The following is a 16,801-nucleotide window of genomic DNA, read 5'->3' as shown; positions in this document are numbered from 1 at the left end:
CACACACACACACACACACACACACACACACACACACACACACACACACACACACACACACACACACACACACACACACACACACACACACACACACACACACACACACACACACACACACACACACACACACACACACACACGGATGAATCTTATGAAAATATGCTATGTGAAAGAAAAATGACTACTACATAATTCTGCTTGTATATAATTTCTGACATAGGCAAATCCACACAGACAGAAAGTATATTATGGCTGTATAAGGCTGTTTGTAAGTTTGAGGTAAAAAAGGCTAGCTGATAATAGGTACAAAAGTGTTCCAAAAATAGATTGTAGTAATGGTAGCATGACCCAGTGAAGTAAACAAAACAATGGTGTACTGTATACTTTAAATAAACAAACTGTATCCTAAGTGAATTATATTAAATGAGGTCTATTTTCTTTCCGTGTATTTTTCATTTGCTAGATGGTAAATACAAAGAGGTTTATTTTATTACTGTTCTTTTTTTAACTTAATTTTTATTGCTATTTTTTAAAGGTGATGTACAAAGGAGTTACAGTTACATAAGTCAGGTAAAGAGTACATTTCTTTTTGGACAATGTCACCCCTTCCCTCAGTATCTCTCTGTTTTTTTATCCCATTTCCACATACAAGTTGTACAGTTCATTTTCAACATAATGTCTAGTGAGTACCATGGCTGCATTTGTTCACCCTTTGTCCCTCCATTTATGTGCCTTTGCCTTCCCCTTCCCTTCCCAATGACAGATAAACAAACAAATAAGACCCCCCCCAAAAAAAAACAGTAACAAAGAAAATAGCACTTGTTTCCATTTCTTGGAGTTCATTTCAATAAATATCATTTAATATGATCAGATGCACATCGGCATTGTGCTTTTGTGTTTCTCTCCTAAGAGTACCCTCCTTTGGTCTCACTGTGTGAGAATGCCTAGAGTACTGGATAATTTATCACATCCCCAGGAATTTTAGGTCTAGCTTCTGCATATGAGAGAAAAAATGTGCCATTTGTCTCTCTGAGCTTGGCTTACTTCACTCAACATGATTTATTCTAGGTCCATCCATTTCCCTGAAAATAATTCATTATTCTTTCTAATGGCTGTATAAAATTTCATTGCGTATAGATACATTTTTTTTTTTTGGTCAGTCCTGGGGCTTGAACTCTGTCCCTCAGCTCTTCAGCTCAAAGCGAGCACTCTACCACTTGAGCTACAGCGCCACTTCTGGTTTTCTGGTGGTTTATTGGAGATAAGAATTTCATGGACTTTCCTGCCCCGGCTGGCTTTGAACCACAATCCTCCGATCTCAGCCTCCTGAGTAGCTAGGATTACAGGCGTGAGCCACCAGCGCCCGGCGATACCACATTTTTTTTGATCCATTCATCTACTGTAGGGCATCTGGGCTGTTTCCATAGCTTATCTATTGTGAATAGTGCAGCAATGAATGTAGATGTGAAAGAGTCTTTAAAGTAACCTAGCTTGTGATGTTCTGGGTAGAGCACAGGAGTGGTATGCTGAGTTGTAGGAAAGATCTATGATAAGTCTTTTTTGAGGAACTTCTATACTGCTGTATAGAGTAGCTTTACTAGTTTATATTCCCACCAACAGTGAAATAGGCCCCTTTGCCCCCCAACATCCCACCAATATTTGTTGTTGTTCAAATTCACAATATTGGCCAATCTAACTAGGATGAGATGGAATCTCAGAGTTGTTTTGATTCGCATTTCCTTTATGATCAGGGATAATGAGCATTTCCCCATGTAGTTTCTTTCCCATTCTTACCTCTTTTTCTGAGAAATCTCTCCTTGGCTTCTTTGCCCATTTAGTGATTGATTTATCAACTTTGGGAAGGGTTAGCTTCTTGAATTTCATGTATATTTTGGATATTAGGCCTTTCTCTGATGTATTGCTGGTAAAGATCCTCTCCCCGTCTGTTGGCTGTCTTTCTAGTTTAGTAACTATATCTTTAGCTGTGCATTTTATTTTTTATGTAATCCCAGTTATTAAGTCCCCTCTGGTTTCTTGAGACTGGTCTTATTATGTAGCCCAAACCAGACTCAAAATGTGCAATGCATCAAGATTGTGAATGCAGGGGTTACAAGTATGCATCACCACATACTGTTAAGATCTTTTTAAATGCCATAACATACCGCACAATCAACAAGCAAAACAAGTCAAGTAAGAAAAAAGAAAGAATTTTACATTTAAACACTCTTACCTCCAGTACTGATTTCTACTTCTGTAGAATCCCTTTCTAAACTCCCAGCACTGCTAACAATATTCATTAAATGGATTGCAGTCCAAGCAAAAGGCATGCGGTACTTCCCAAGTCTTTGACAAAACTGATCAGCTTGACTTTTCAATTTCTCCAATTTTTCCTTATTCTGCAGAACAGAACTTTATATATGAATACACTGGAAAGAAATCAATTAAAGGCTATTTCATACTATATAAAGAAATAGATACCCAGTTATTAGCAGAGATGGGGCTGGAGATGTAGCTTTGAATAGTGACCTGCGTACATGTGTTACAGGACTATGGTTGATCTCTAATACCAAACGAAAAATAGTGTAGCTTTCAGAGGTCAAGTACCAATGCATTATCTTTACTGAAGAACACTCTTAATTCATTCTACAAATATATGTATACAGTAATTCTTGAAAATTTCTGTTTATAATTACATCATCTTGGGAGAAAAGGAGAGAAAGCGACAGGCATGTTTATGGATTGCCAGTATTATTTTAGGAAAAGAAGCATAACCATGGCCTTGTCAGTAACTGACAAGTTATAATTTGTTAAAATTTTGCTACTATATAAAACATGGAAGCAGCTGAGCCAAACTGAAGTAACCCCTAATAGCAACCATGCAGTGAAAATAGGGGGCACAAATAGGCCAAAAATAAACAAGACCAAAGTACAACAAAAGAAGCAAAGAAAAAAGTACTTTAAGAGGTCTAAACCCTAAAAGATGACTAATGTCCAAATAGTGATTTGGCTAGCTCAAGTTTTAGCTTATTCCAAAATAAATAATAAGGTGGCAAGATGCAAGAGTGAAACAATGACTAAGATTGAAAATCTAAACTCTTTCCATAGGACTCAGGGCTGAAAGAAATCAAAAGGCTACTATAGAGTAGCACTAATTATTTAAAACTATGTGCTGAACCACCAAAAGCAGTTCTTGTTTCAAGAGCCTAAATAGCAAGTATGCTCAATTCTATCAGTTTACATAAAGGAAAATGAAAAAAGCTACTGGTATATTTATTAGCTCTACATAACAGAACAAATTTGACTTGTAAAATGACAACCTGAGAACAGCCAGAAAACTTCAATATGGTATTAGCCAAATAGCCAAAGATCACAGAAGATCATGACACTTTTTGTTCTCAATCTCAGAAAATAAAAAACAAAACATTTTGTAGTTTTCAGTGGCATGTTCAATATTCCTAAAGTATTCCTTTTTTTTTTTGCTAGTCCTGAGACTTGAACTCAAAGCCTGGGCAACTGTCCCTGAGCTTCTTTTACTTAAATCTAGCACTCTACCATTTGAGCCACAGCACCACTTCTGGTTTTTTCTGTTTTTATGGTACAGAGGAATCCAACCCAGGGCTTCATGCATGCCAAGCAAGTCACATTCCCAGCCCTTTCTATTCAAAGATCAAGGGATTATTTGGATTCTTATAGCTAACTAAGAATATTGGAATTTGGTGTTAAATATTTAACTTTTTTTTGCTTTTACAGATTCATTCATATTCTGGAAATTAGTTAACTTCAGCAAAAAGACTGAAATTCCTATTTTAACTATATTTCTGATAACTCAGAATCAGATGGAAGCCACAAATGCTGGGAAAAGATCAATCACTCACTACTTTGTGAATAAAAGGATTTTTTAATCATTTAGGAATTAAACTAAATTAATTTAATTCTCTTCAAGAAAAATTAAAACATTAAAGAATCGATTAGGGCCAGGTGATGGTGGCTCATGAGTCTAATCCAAGTTACTCAGAATGTTGAGATGTGAGGACAGTAGCTCAAGGACAGCACTCAGGCCCTCAGGTTCAAGCCCCAGGACCAGCATACACACAAAAAAGAATTAGGGTTAAAGGTATGGCTTTAGAAGTAAACTAACATGAGCAACCCTGGGATCAATTCCATACTACAAAAGAAAAGAAAAAAAAAGATGGGGTGAAGGAGGTTTTAACATAGCTAACTGACAAAACAAAAGGGGAAAATGGAAGTAGATTAACAGAAAAACTGAGTTAGTAGTGAAATTGTTTACTATACTTAATGTGTTTTCTCCCAAGTTCTAACAGGAATGATAAGTCTACCTTGGAGGCGTCAGCTTCTTTGAAAATCATGTATGGTTCTGCACACTCTCCAATATCTCCTTGCTGCAGGACTTTTTCTAGCTGTCAAGGCAAAAAAAAATTAATGCTTTATTTAAAAATTAAAGCTTTTAAATAAAAAAGCAGTCCAGCCTGAAATATAAGGATGGTTCAAGATACTAAAATCAATATAGTACATCACACATGAACAGAATGACAGAAAAACAAAATCACATGATCATCTCAAATAATGCAGAAAAACATTAAACAAAATTCAATCTCCTTTACTGATAGAAACACGCAATGAATAGGAAAATGAGGAAACAATCTCAATGTAATAAAGATATGGACATGAAATCCCACCACTAGTATCATATTCAATAGCAAAAGACTGAAAACTTTTCCTCTAAAATCAGGATAAGACATGAAAACCCACTCTTACTCTTATTCAAAAAAGTACTAGAAGTCAAAAATAGGCCAGAAATGAAATAAAAGTCATCTGAATTGGAAAGGAAGAATTAAAAATCTCAGTAGATACCAAATTCTTTATGTACTCTATTTTTTTTATCAATGATGGTACAGACCTGTAATCCTAATACATGGAAGGCTAGACAGAAGGATCATTAGTTCAAGGTCTGTCTGGGCAAGATAGTTAAGTTCAAGGCTCTACTAGGCTACACTGCAAAACTCTGCTTAAAAAACAATTATCAAGAGGCTGGGAAGGTGGCTCAGTGGTAGAGTGCTTGTCTCACATGCATGGTTCGATACCTCAGCACCATATAAACAGAAAAAGCTGGAAGTGGTGCTGTGGCCCAAGTGGTAGTGTGCTTGCCTTGAGCTGAAGAGCTCAGGGGCAGCGCCCAGGCCCAGAGTTCAAGCCCCACGACTGACAAAATACAAAACAATTATCCTAAGTAATAAATGAATTCAACAAAGTTATTAAGATACTTATGCTGAAGATTCTAAAAAGAAAGTTAAGGAAACAACTCCAGTCACAATAAAATAAAATATCCATGAATAAGCTTAACCAAGGAAGAAAAAGAAATTCTAAGCCCTATGCTAGTCACTCATTCCTGTAATCCTAGCAACTCAAGAAACAGAGATTTGAGGATTGCAGTTGAAGCTAATCTAGGCAGGGAAGTTTGTGAGGCCTTTATCTCCAATTAACTACCAAAATTCAGAAGTGGAACTATGGCTTAAGTGGTAGAGTGCTAGGCTTGATCAAAAATGAAAGCTCAGGTCAGTGGCCAGGCCTTGAGTTCCAGACCTAGGACAAGTACAAAAAAAAAACCCCACAACAATTCTATACACTGCTAATCATAAAAGTCTCTGAGAAAAATGAAAGATAAATAAATGCAAAGCTAAAGCTTTGGATTGATAGAATAAAATTATGATTTTAATATACTATCCAATATTAATAGTTAATTTAAAAATCCTTATTAAAATGCCAATGATTTTTTCAGGAATAGAAAAATCTATTTTAAATTTCATACAAAATCTAAAAAAAAATCTGAATCAAGACAAACATCAAAAAAGTAAACTAGTTAGATGTTTCATATTTCCAGAAGAAATTTAGTACAAAGCTATAATAATCAAAATAGTGTGGGGCTGGGAATGTAGCTTAGTGGTAGATTGCTTGCCTAGCATGCATGAAGCCCTGGGTTCAATTCCTCAGTACCACATAAACAGAAAAGGCCAGAAGTGGTCCTGTGGCTCAAGTGGTAGAGTGCTAACCTTGAGCAAAAGACGCTCAGGACAGTGCTTAGGCCCTGAGTTCCAGCCCCAGAACTGGCTAATAATAATAACATAGTGTGGTACTAGAATGAAAATGAATTGAAAATTCTCACATAGAAGGTCAAACAACTTTGGACAGGATGAAAGATGGTTCTGTACAAGAATGCAAGACCACTCAGTAGAAAAGGGACAACCATTTCAACAAATACTGTTGTAGAAAACTAAGTATCCAAATACAAAATAATGAAGCTGGACCTTTACACAAACCAAAATGGACCAAAGATCTAAAACTAAGATATACGTCCTAAAACTACAGAACTCCTAGAGGAAAAAAAAAATGCAAAAAGCTTCATGATACTAGATTCTATATATGATTCTTGAATGACATTAGAAGCACAGGCAATATAAATGAAAATAGATAAGACTGGACTATATCAAAACTTTCCTTTATCATAATGAAGGAAAAAATAAACAGAAAAAAAGACAACATACAGAACAGGATAAAATTATCTGCCAAGTAATAACGAGAGACAGAAACATTTCCTGCTTCCTGTGCAGGAAATGGGAGTTAAAGACTCCTTAAAACAACTTCCCTAGCCAGGCATCAGTGGCTGGCGCCTGTAATCCTAGGTACTCAGGAGGCTGAGATCTGAGGATCACAGTTCAAAGCCAGCCCAGGCAGGAAAGTCCCAAAGACTCTTATCTCCAATTAACCACCAGAAAACCAGAAGTGGCGCTGTGGCTCTAGTGGTACAGGCTTGCCTTGAGCTGAAGAGCTGAAGGACAGTGCCCAGGCCCAGAGTTCAAGCCCCATGACCAATAAAAACCAAACAGAAAACACCCAACTTCCCCCATTCTTTGTAAAATTAGAGAACTTCACTACATGTATATATACATATTTATCTGTGTGTAAATATATACATATGTTTGTTTGTATTTTACAAATGGGCTCACATGGTATATAGTTTTGAACCAAACTCATTCTTCATTAAACACTGACACATATGATTCTATAACATTAAATAATCTAAGTCATAGCTTTCACAGATGTAGTGTTTTATTATATGAGTGTACCATTATTTACCTCCCTATTAACTTATATGAATATATATATATATATATATATATATTCAACTTTTATTCTTTACTCTGAAGCCAACTAAATATTTTTACTAAATAATCTTATTTTCAAGTAACCAATATCCAATCATCTTTATTTTACCAGTTCATTCCCTTTAACACATTCTATATCATGAAAATCTACCATTTTCTCTATGTAATGAAACTGTTTGTTTTTATTCATTTTTAGGACTTTACTCTTAAGTAAATGCTTTTAAGATAATTGCTGCTTAATCTCTGCTTGCACAACTGGTCAGATGTATATTAAGCTGAATTCCTAAGAATATATCCTCTTTACCTATAGGTAAAGAGGATTCATTGGCAACAATCCATTTGATAACTTCATTACAAAATTCATTACATCCATATACTAACTTTATATCAATAAAGCAACTAAAGAATATATTTTAAGCTACTTTCAAAGATAATTTAAGGTAAATTTCTTTAGATTACACTAAGTAGATTAGTAATCTTTAGATTTTAGAACTTTAGAACTTTATCAAGAAGATCTACACTATGTAGTACACAGTGCCTTCAAGCTTGAGATCCTCTAGACTGTGCATCATGAATGCTCAAATTATAGGCATGTTCCATCACTCTTGGCTTGTAATTCTTATTCTTAATTGGCAGACATTTAAATCATAATATGTTGCAACTTCAATGACTTAGCTTTTAGTATTAAATGACTTAGAAAAGGGGTAACACAATTGTAGTATAGCTCCTATTTGTTTTCTGGAGCTTGAACTTAGGATCTGGGCGCTGTCCCTGAGCTTTTTCACTCAAGATGCTCTACCAGTTGAGCCACAGTTCCACTTCTAGCCTTTTGGTGGTTATCTAGAGATAAAGGTCACAATAACTTTCCTTCTCAGGCTGGTTTCAAACCTTGATCCTCATATCTCAGCCTCCTGAGTAGCTAGTATTACAGGCATCAGCTATGACAGTTATTTTTATTTGTTAACTTGGCTAGGTTACTAGGTTATTTTGTCAAGTATCAGTCTAATATTTCTATGAAGGTACTTTTTTTGTTTGTTTTTTGCCAATCTTGGGGCTTAAACTCAGGGCCTGAGTACTGTCCTTAAGCCTCTTTCTAGCACTCTACCACAGTGCCCCTTCTGGCTTTTTTAAAATAGTTTTATTGGAGGTAAGAGTCTCAGATTCTCAGATCTCAGCCTCCTGGGTCCTTCAGCTTGCTGAGCTATGCCTGATTTTTGCCAGTTATTTTTTTTTTTTGGGGGGGGGTGTCTTGAACTCTGGGCCTGGGCACTGCTCCTCACTCCTCAGTTCAAGGATAGCACTCTATTCTTTGAGCCAGAGCACAACTTCTGGTTTTCTGGTGGTTAACTGGAGATAAGAGTCTCACAGGCTTTCCTGCCTGGGCTGGCTTTGAACCATGATCCTCAGATCTCAGCCTCCAGAATAGATAGGATTACCAGCATGAGCCACCAGCACCTGACTTGAAAGGTACTTTTTTAAAAGATGGTTTACATTTCAAGCAGTAGACTTTGTGTAAAGTAGATTATTCTCTTTTATTGGGTGGGCCACACTAGTGTCTTGTAGGGAGTAAGAGCAAAGACTGGGCATTCTATTCTGGAAGAGGGAATTCTCTTTAACTACTTAAGACTATAGCTTGAAAATCCTACAGGGTTTCTAATTTGGTATTCTGTGGACCTAAGACTCAACATTACAAAATCAAAACTCTTCCCTGAATTTGTAATCTGCTTGTCTGCCCCACAAATTTCAGACTTTTCCATGATCACATGAAGTAATGTCCTAAAATAAATCTAGTCTATTTCTCACAGAATCCTGACAAATGTAACTCTCCAAGAAAAATTAGGCAGTATTTTAATATAGGGCTAATATTTGTGTTACAGACTACCAAGACTAAAAGACTAAATAAAGGTGATACTAATAGGAAAAGACCATTTGACACTATACAATAAACAAATATATTTAACATTATCCTTACCTTTATTACAAGAAAAACATCTTGGGAAGGATAAGTTATGGAAAAAATAGCTGATCGTGCCAGGGTCGTAATGGCAGCTGGTGGTATATGTGGACGTAACAATCCCTTCATCTGCTCAGAATTAAGGTCGAAATAAAAATTTTCTGAAATCTAAGAGATATAATTATATGTTAAATTTTAAGTCTACAGGTTTTTTCTTTTGAACTTATATAAATCATACATACCCAGTCACATTTTAAGACATTATGCCCTCTTAGTTCATCTTATATTGTACTGGGAATAATCTTTTTATGTCTAAATCAAAGCAAAAGAAATACATAAGCTATCTAGACTTTAATAAACTTTTGCTAAAGAGTCATATCCCAAATTTCCATTAAAAATTTTCATTGACTCAAATAATCATTGAAATGAATGTCTAAAATAATTTGGAAAAATACATAATTTCCTTTCATTTCACCTAGGTTATGCAAACTGATGGAGCAGAATTCTGCTAAAGAAACCCATAATATATTAAACGTAGATAGAATAAATCAATGAAGGCACTTCAAGATTCTATCACACAGTAGGGTTAGAAAAACAACTTAAATGTAAAGGTAGCCCCTGAAAAATAAATACAAGATACCACAATAAAACTAAGATTATTACCAAGATATTTTAAATATATATAGACTGTCATGCACCTGTTGAGAAGTTATATTAACAAAATTCAGTCATTACCACCCATACCTTTTATATAAGGATTTGTTCTTCAACTGTTTTGTCTATTCCTTAAATTAAGAAAAAGTTATTTTTGCCACTTTTTTTTTGTTGTTCTATTATACTGGTATTGAAGCTTGAACTTAGGGCCTCATTCTCTCATTGGTTGTTTTGCTCAAGGTTGGTGCTCTACCACTTAAGACACATCTCCAGGCTGGGAAGGTGGCTCAGTGGTATAGCGCTTGCCTTGCATGCATGAGGCTCTGGGTTCGATTCCTCAGCACCACATAAGCAAAAAGAAAAAAAGCCAGAAGTGGTTCTGTGGCTCTAGTGGTAGAGCACTAGCCTTGAGCTGAAGATCCAAGGGACAGTGCCCAAGCCCAGAGTTCAGGCCCCACGACTGGACCCAAAAAATAAAAAATAAATAAATAATAAAAAAAAATAAAGACACATCTCCAAGTTTGGCTTTTTGCTATACAATTGTGTGCCAAAGGCTCTGAGATGAGGATCATGGTTCAAAGCCAGCCCAGGCAAGGAAGTATGAGATCCTTATCACTGATTAAATCCCTAAAACGCTGGAAGCGGAGCTGTGGCTCAGTGGGAGAGCACTATATAGTCTTGAGCAGAAAAGCTCAAGGACAGTACCTGGACTCAGTGTTCAAGCCCTAGGACTAGCATACACAAACACACACAAAAACAAGTCTCGGGGCTGGGAACATGACTCAGTGGTAGAGCGCTTGCCTTGCATGCCTGAGGCCTGAGTTCGATTCCTCAGCACCACATAAGAAAAAAGAAAAAAGCCGGAAGTGGCACTGTGGCTCAAGTGGTAGAGCGCTAGCCTTGAGCTGAAGAGCTGAGGAACAGCGCCCAGGCCCATAGTTCAGGCCCCACGACCGGACCCAAAAAAAAAAAAAAAAAAAACAAGTCTCTCGGACTTTTCTGATATCTTGCTCTGTACCGTGATCCTCAGATCTCAACATTCTGAGTAGCTAGAATTAGGCTAACAGCGCCTAATTTTGGAATTCTTTCAATTAAATTAAAACTATTTTTCAACTATAATATTTTATAGCAAAAAAATTAAGTAATATTGATAAATTACATTTCAAATGCTGTTTTAAAACATCATTACATACTTACATCATTACATATTACAAAATAACTCAAAAATAGTGTTTTGAAACCACTGATTATGACAAATGATTACAGTCAAATTATATACCCATACCTTTTTCTTTTCCTTGACATCATATAAAGCCAGACTTGCAAAAATGGGTTCAATTTCAATCTCAAACCTTTATAAAGAAAAAGGATAAAAATTTAAAAAAATTTAAAAAATTAAAAAGAACAAGGATAAACTAATTTTAAAATATATAATAAAGATATAGCTAGAGAGAAATTCTGATTAGACACTAAATTTTCTCATTATACCTTTGTCTGCATTATACCTTGTTCCTAAAGTATACTTTTCCATACAGATTTTTTCTTTCTTTTCTTTTTTTTTTTGGGAGGGGGGGTCCAGTTGTGGGCCTGAACTCTGGGCCTGGGCACTGCCCCTCAGCTCTTCAGCTCAAGGCTAGCACTCTACCACTTGAGCCACAGCGCCACTTCCGGCTTTTTTCTTTTTGCTTATGTGGTGCTGAGGAATCGAACTCAGGCCTCAGGCATGCAAGGCAAGCGCTCTACCACTGAGCCACCTTCCAGCCCTCATACAGATTTTTTCATTTCAATCAAACACAGAGATTTAGCCTTCCTTCATTTCTCTAGCTATCTTTCATATCACAGCATTTTATGTCCATTTGGCAGTACTAATCAGTTTCCTTCTGGTAATCAGGTTTTTATGTATATAAATATGCTTATGTGTTCATTTTTCAATAAAGTTTAAAAAATAAAACCCTTAAAAAAATTAAAAAAAATAAAGCCCTAATTTTTTCAGATTGTAAGTCAAATATTCAATGCATAAAGCTTTAAAAATACATACAAAATATTCAGATAACAGGAGCATTCAAAATTCCACCATATTACCATATGGAAATAACTATAATTAATGATTTAGTGACTAATCCATTTATACTTTTCTCTATGGTTCTTTGTTTTGTTTTGGTTTGCCAGTCCTGAGACTTAAACTCAGGGCCTAGGCACTGTCTCTGAGCTTCTTTTGCTTACAGCTAGTGCTCTACCACTTGAGCCACAGCACCACTTCTGGCTTTTTCTGTTTATGTGTTACTGAGGAATCGACCCAGGGCTTCATGCATGCTAGGCAAGCAATCTACCACTAAGCCACATTCCCATCCCCTCTCTATGTTTAAAATGAATTTTCGTGAGAAAAAGTCTTACAGAGGGCTGGGAAGGTGGCTCAGTGGTAGAGCGCTTGCCTTGCATGCATGAGGCCCTGGGTTCAATTCCTCAGCACAACATAAGCAAAAAGAAAAAAGCCAGAAGTGGCGCTGTGGCTCAAGTGGTAGAGCGCTAGCCTTGAGCTGAAGAGCTGAGGGACAGCGCCCGGCACCCAGGCCCAGAGTTCAGGCCCCACGACCGGACCCAAAAAAAAAGAAAAAGAAAAAGTCTTACAGTATCCATAATATTTGGTCACCTGCTTTATTTTATTTCTTTAAGTAGTTATACAAAGGAGTTGCTATTTAACAAAGCAGTTTATGAATACAAGGCATCTTGACAAATGTCAACCCATTCAATTGTTTTTTGTTTTTTCAGTCAGTCCTGGGGCTTGAACTTGGGGCCTGGGCACTGTCCCTAAGCTTTTTGCACAAAGCTAGTGCTCTACCACTTTGAGCCACAGCTCTACTTCTGTTTTCTGGTGGTTAACTGGAGATAAGAGTCTCATAAATTTTCCTGCCCAGGCTGGTTTTGAGCTATGATCCTCAGATCTCAGCCTCCTGTGTAGTTAGGATTATAGGTGATATGAGCCACAAGCTCCCCGCAAATTTCAAATTTTTTAATGTTGGCATAGTAATTTCCAGTTTATGAAAATGTCAAAAATTTGTAGCTGTATGCTTAAGTGGAGATGTTTCTTTTACTCCCAAGAACAACAGCTTATACGGAATAAACAGTAAATATTTATTGACTGAAATAATACTGAATGTAAAGTTAACTAAAACTCTTGAGAACTGATTATCAACTGAGAATGATTTTGCACCCAAAGGACCATCAGGCAATAGCTAGAAACATGACCTTTCTAGTTATCACATCAGTAGTAGTATTGCTGGCATTTCACAAGTAGAAGATTAGAATGTACATATTACATTGTACTATACAAAAAAACTATAAGGATGAAATTGTCAACACTGCTGTAGCACTGGTTTTTTACTTGCAAATGTTAACAGGGTCTATTAAAAGACCATATTTCTACTGGGCTAAAATTTAAATAAAAGACCATTTACAATGAGTTGCACAGAATCTAAGCTGCTACCCAGAGTTAGCTACAGTAGAGCATCACCAACCTAACTGACAGAGAACATGCAATGGGAACCCAGAGAAAAGAAAGAATAGAGGTTCCTTGATAGAAACCATGGCTTTGGGAAGAAAAAAACAAAGTGACTCAGTAGAGAAAATGAATACTCACCTCATCTCATTCCTTTTTATCCTCTAGCTTCATACTGAGGCTTTTCTTACCAAAACCCAGACAGAAGCCAAAAGAAAAGGGATCTTAGTGACTGTCACTACTTGTCAGCTTCTTTAAAATCTACTCTACAACCCTTGATGTTGGTATTATAATGGGTAAGTGGTTTTGCAGTAGATATATTTTTTCATATAGTTATTGATCCCCTTTTGGCCTATTTTGCTATTCTGGATATCCCCACATTGTCAAATGTATACACTGGAAATACCTGCCAGTCCAAAGTTTGTCTTCATCCTCTTATGTCTATTGATAAATAAAATTTGCCAATTTTAATGAAGTAAAATGTATGGTTAGACCTACGGGTGTAGGTCAGTGGAAGACTACTTGCCTAACATGCAATCCCAGTTCCACAAGGAAAAAAAGGCCAAAAGGAAGAAAAAATATTGAGGTATAGCACTTTTTGTGACACATTAAAATCATTTTCCTATAAATTCATAAGGACATTCTCTTTTTGTCAGTCATGGGGCTTGAACTCTGGGCCTTGACACTGTCCCTCAGCTCTTCAGCTCAAGGCTAGTGTTCTACCACTTGAGCCACAGTGCCACTTCTGACTTTTTCTGTTTATGTGGTGCGGAGAAATCAAACCCAGGGCTTCATGCGAGACATCTTCCCAGCCTCAAGATATCTTATATTATCTTCTAGAAACTTTACCATCTGTCTTTCAGATATACATCTATTATTTATTAATTTGTAAATAACTTTTTGCATATGGTACAAGGTAGTAGTCAAGATTTCTTTTGTCATAGACAAATATACATATATACAGAGACTGGTAAACATACAAAAGCAAACAGAAAAAGACATGAACATGCTCTAAAATGTATTATGATGAAAACTGGACAGACGTGAATATAACAAAACCCACTGGATTGTATACTAGGTAAATCCACTGGTGAATTTTAAGTATACTGGGTAGGATCCAAGAAAAATGAGTAACCTGTAAAAGACATCTTAATAAAGTTTTATTTGTTTTTGTTTTTGGTCGGTCCTAGGTCTTGAACTCTGGCTCTAGGTGCTGTCCCTGAGCTCTTCAGCTCAAGGAGAGCACTCTACCATTTGAGCCACAGTGCCACTTCCAATTTTCTGATGGTTAATTGGAGATAAGAATCTCATGGACTTTCCGGCCCATGCTGGCTTTGAAACGCAGATCTCAGCTTCCAGGCATGAGCCACCAGCACCTAGCTAAGCAGTTAGTTTTTTAAAGAAGTACCCTAAATTTCTGTCATGCAAGTTAGCCAATCTATTGTATTGTGATATGGCAACAAATCATATGATAGAAGTAGGTATTACTTTCTGAGGGGATAAATGTGACCTAAAATTAGACAGTAATGGTTATTACATAACATTATGAATGTGTACTTCTACATTATTCACTTTTAAAAGATGAAGGTTGTGGGGGGAGGCTGGGAAGGGATGTGAAGGGTAAACAAAGGAGGAGGCTGCAATGCTTGGTAAGAAATGTACGCATTATCCTGCCCATGTAATTGTAACTCCTCTGTACAGTATGTTCACAAATAAAATTAAATTAAATTTTAAAAAAAAGATGAAGGTTGTAATGTATAAAGAAAATTACAATAAAGATGTTTTAAAATTCTAAGTACAATAGCAGGGCACACTAGTGGCTCATGACTGTAATCCTAGCTACTCAGGAGGCTTAGATCTGAGGATCAAGGCTCAAAGTCTGCTGGGCAGCAAAGTCCCTAAGACTCTTATTGCCAATTAACCACCAAAAAGCCAAAAGTGGAGCTGTGGTGCAAGTGGTAGAATGCTAGACTTGAGCAAAAAGCTCAGGGACAGCGCTCAGGATGAGCTCAAGCCCCAGGACAGGCACAAAAAAAATTAATAAATAAATAGTTTTATATTTGTTGACCAGATATTCAAAACTACCTTAAGTATTTCTGACAGACATACAAAAATATCTTAAATATTTTCAATTAAATATACCTAACAGGCTTTTGGATAAAAGTAACCAAGTATATAAGACCTTAGTTTCCAAGGAAAGAAAATTGCCACAATCACACAGAAAAGTAATCTGTCTCTATATAGAGAGTTGCCTCATTTAGTAACAATACTAATCATTAGAAACATTTTTCTTCTGTCAGAGCTAATAATTAATGTGTGATATTAACAAATTATAATGAAAATGAACAGAACAGCTGATTTTTCTGGTATTGATTGCTTAATATTGAGCATGTCAATTAATTTCTACTAATCCTTTTGAATTCAACTTTCCTATTATGTAAAATGAAGAAAATAGTATCTATCTCATAGAATTACTCTGAAAACAGCATGAAATAAACATAAAGGAATTTGTAAAGCAGAATATAAGTGTAAGACAAATCACATCAATGATGTTAGAAGTCACTTAACTTTTAAAGGCATGTGCCCAGGTCTTTGTGTTTAGTGTGTTTTTCAGACAGGTTCTGGTGCTAACTTTGCTCACTCTATATCCCTATTAGCAGGATTACAGAGATGTGCTGCCACACCAAGCCTCATTTAACATTTTTATAGAAGAAACCATAATACACTTCAAAATCACCAACAACAAAGCTTTTCATGTGACAAAACTCTTCAAAGATATTTCTCAGTAGAGAACAGTTAGTAAATACTAGAGATTTCAGTAAATGTTTTGCTAAATTTTAAGACTATATAGCTTCAACAAAGAATTATCTTTATTTGTAAACCAAAATGCTCTAAAGCCTAGCTTCATACATTATTTATACATTATGTTTGAATACTGAATACTATGTAAAATGAAGCATAAAAAATAGTTCAAGAAGATTTAAGTATATGTATGTATAGATAAGCATATAAGTATACATATAATTATAAAATTGACTAAGATTTTGTTATAGTAATAATCAAAATATTACTCCAGAAAGTAAAGGTTATAACAGTTCAAGAAATACTCACTTGAGCGACAGACATTTTACAAGAAGTCTTTGACCAAAATGCTCTTTGGGTACATCAGGAACACTAAGCCGTTCTATTGGTTCTTCCTATAATTGACAAGCAACACCAAAATGACTTTGCTAATCATATTTTAACCTTTAACAATTTATTTTTTTAAGAATTTCCTTTATTTCTGTGTTTATAAAAATGGGAAAAATGAGCTAATTGTCAAAAACAAAGGTTTAATTTCTTCTGATTATGTACACTTAATTCACACAAGTTACATGTTTTTTACCTTTTTTTTTTGGTTGTATGGCTTGAACTCAGGGCCTGGATGCTGTTCCTGAGCTCTTCAGCTCAAGGCAAAAGCTCTACCACTTGAGCCACAGCGCCACTTCTGTTTTTCTGGTGGTTAGTTGGAGA

General features: G+C 35.9%; 1 protein-coding gene across 17 annotated transcripts in view; it reads right to left on the bottom strand.

Annotated features, from left to right (window-relative positions):
• The window catches only part of Dock7 (dedicator of cytokinesis 7), a 205,216-nt gene that overhangs the window by 161,578 nt on the left and 26,837 nt on the right, over positions 1 to 16,801 (bottom strand). For 16 of the 17 annotated variants that reach the window (XR_011368959.1, XR_011368960.1, XR_011368961.1 and 13 more), the window contains exons 7-11: positions 16,400 to 16,485; positions 11,078 to 11,144; positions 9,157 to 9,306; positions 4,341 to 4,421; positions 2,234 to 2,399 (exon numbers count right to left, since the gene is read on the bottom strand). Coding sequence is in view for 6 of the 17 variants with exons in the window: in XM_070008950.1 (XP_069865051.1) it covers positions 2,234 to 2,399; positions 4,341 to 4,421; positions 9,157 to 9,306; positions 11,078 to 11,144; positions 16,400 to 16,485 (550 nt within the window). In the remaining 11 variants the exon portion in view is untranslated. The remainder of the gene's footprint in view (positions 1 to 2,233; positions 2,400 to 4,340; positions 4,422 to 9,156; positions 9,307 to 11,077; positions 11,145 to 16,399; positions 16,486 to 16,801) is intronic. The other variant, XR_011368969.1, reaches the window with a different exon arrangement.

Source organism: Dipodomys merriami, unplaced genomic scaffold (genome assembly GCF_024711535.1).
Source record: "Dipodomys merriami isolate MVZ:Mamm:240054 unplaced genomic scaffold, mDipMer1.0.p SCAF_71, whole genome shotgun sequence".
NCBI classification, from domain to species: Eukaryota; Metazoa; Chordata; class Mammalia; order Rodentia; family Heteromyidae; genus Dipodomys; species Dipodomys merriami.
Note: the sequence above shows the minus strand (reverse complement) of the source record. Positions and strands in the feature narration are given on the sequence as shown.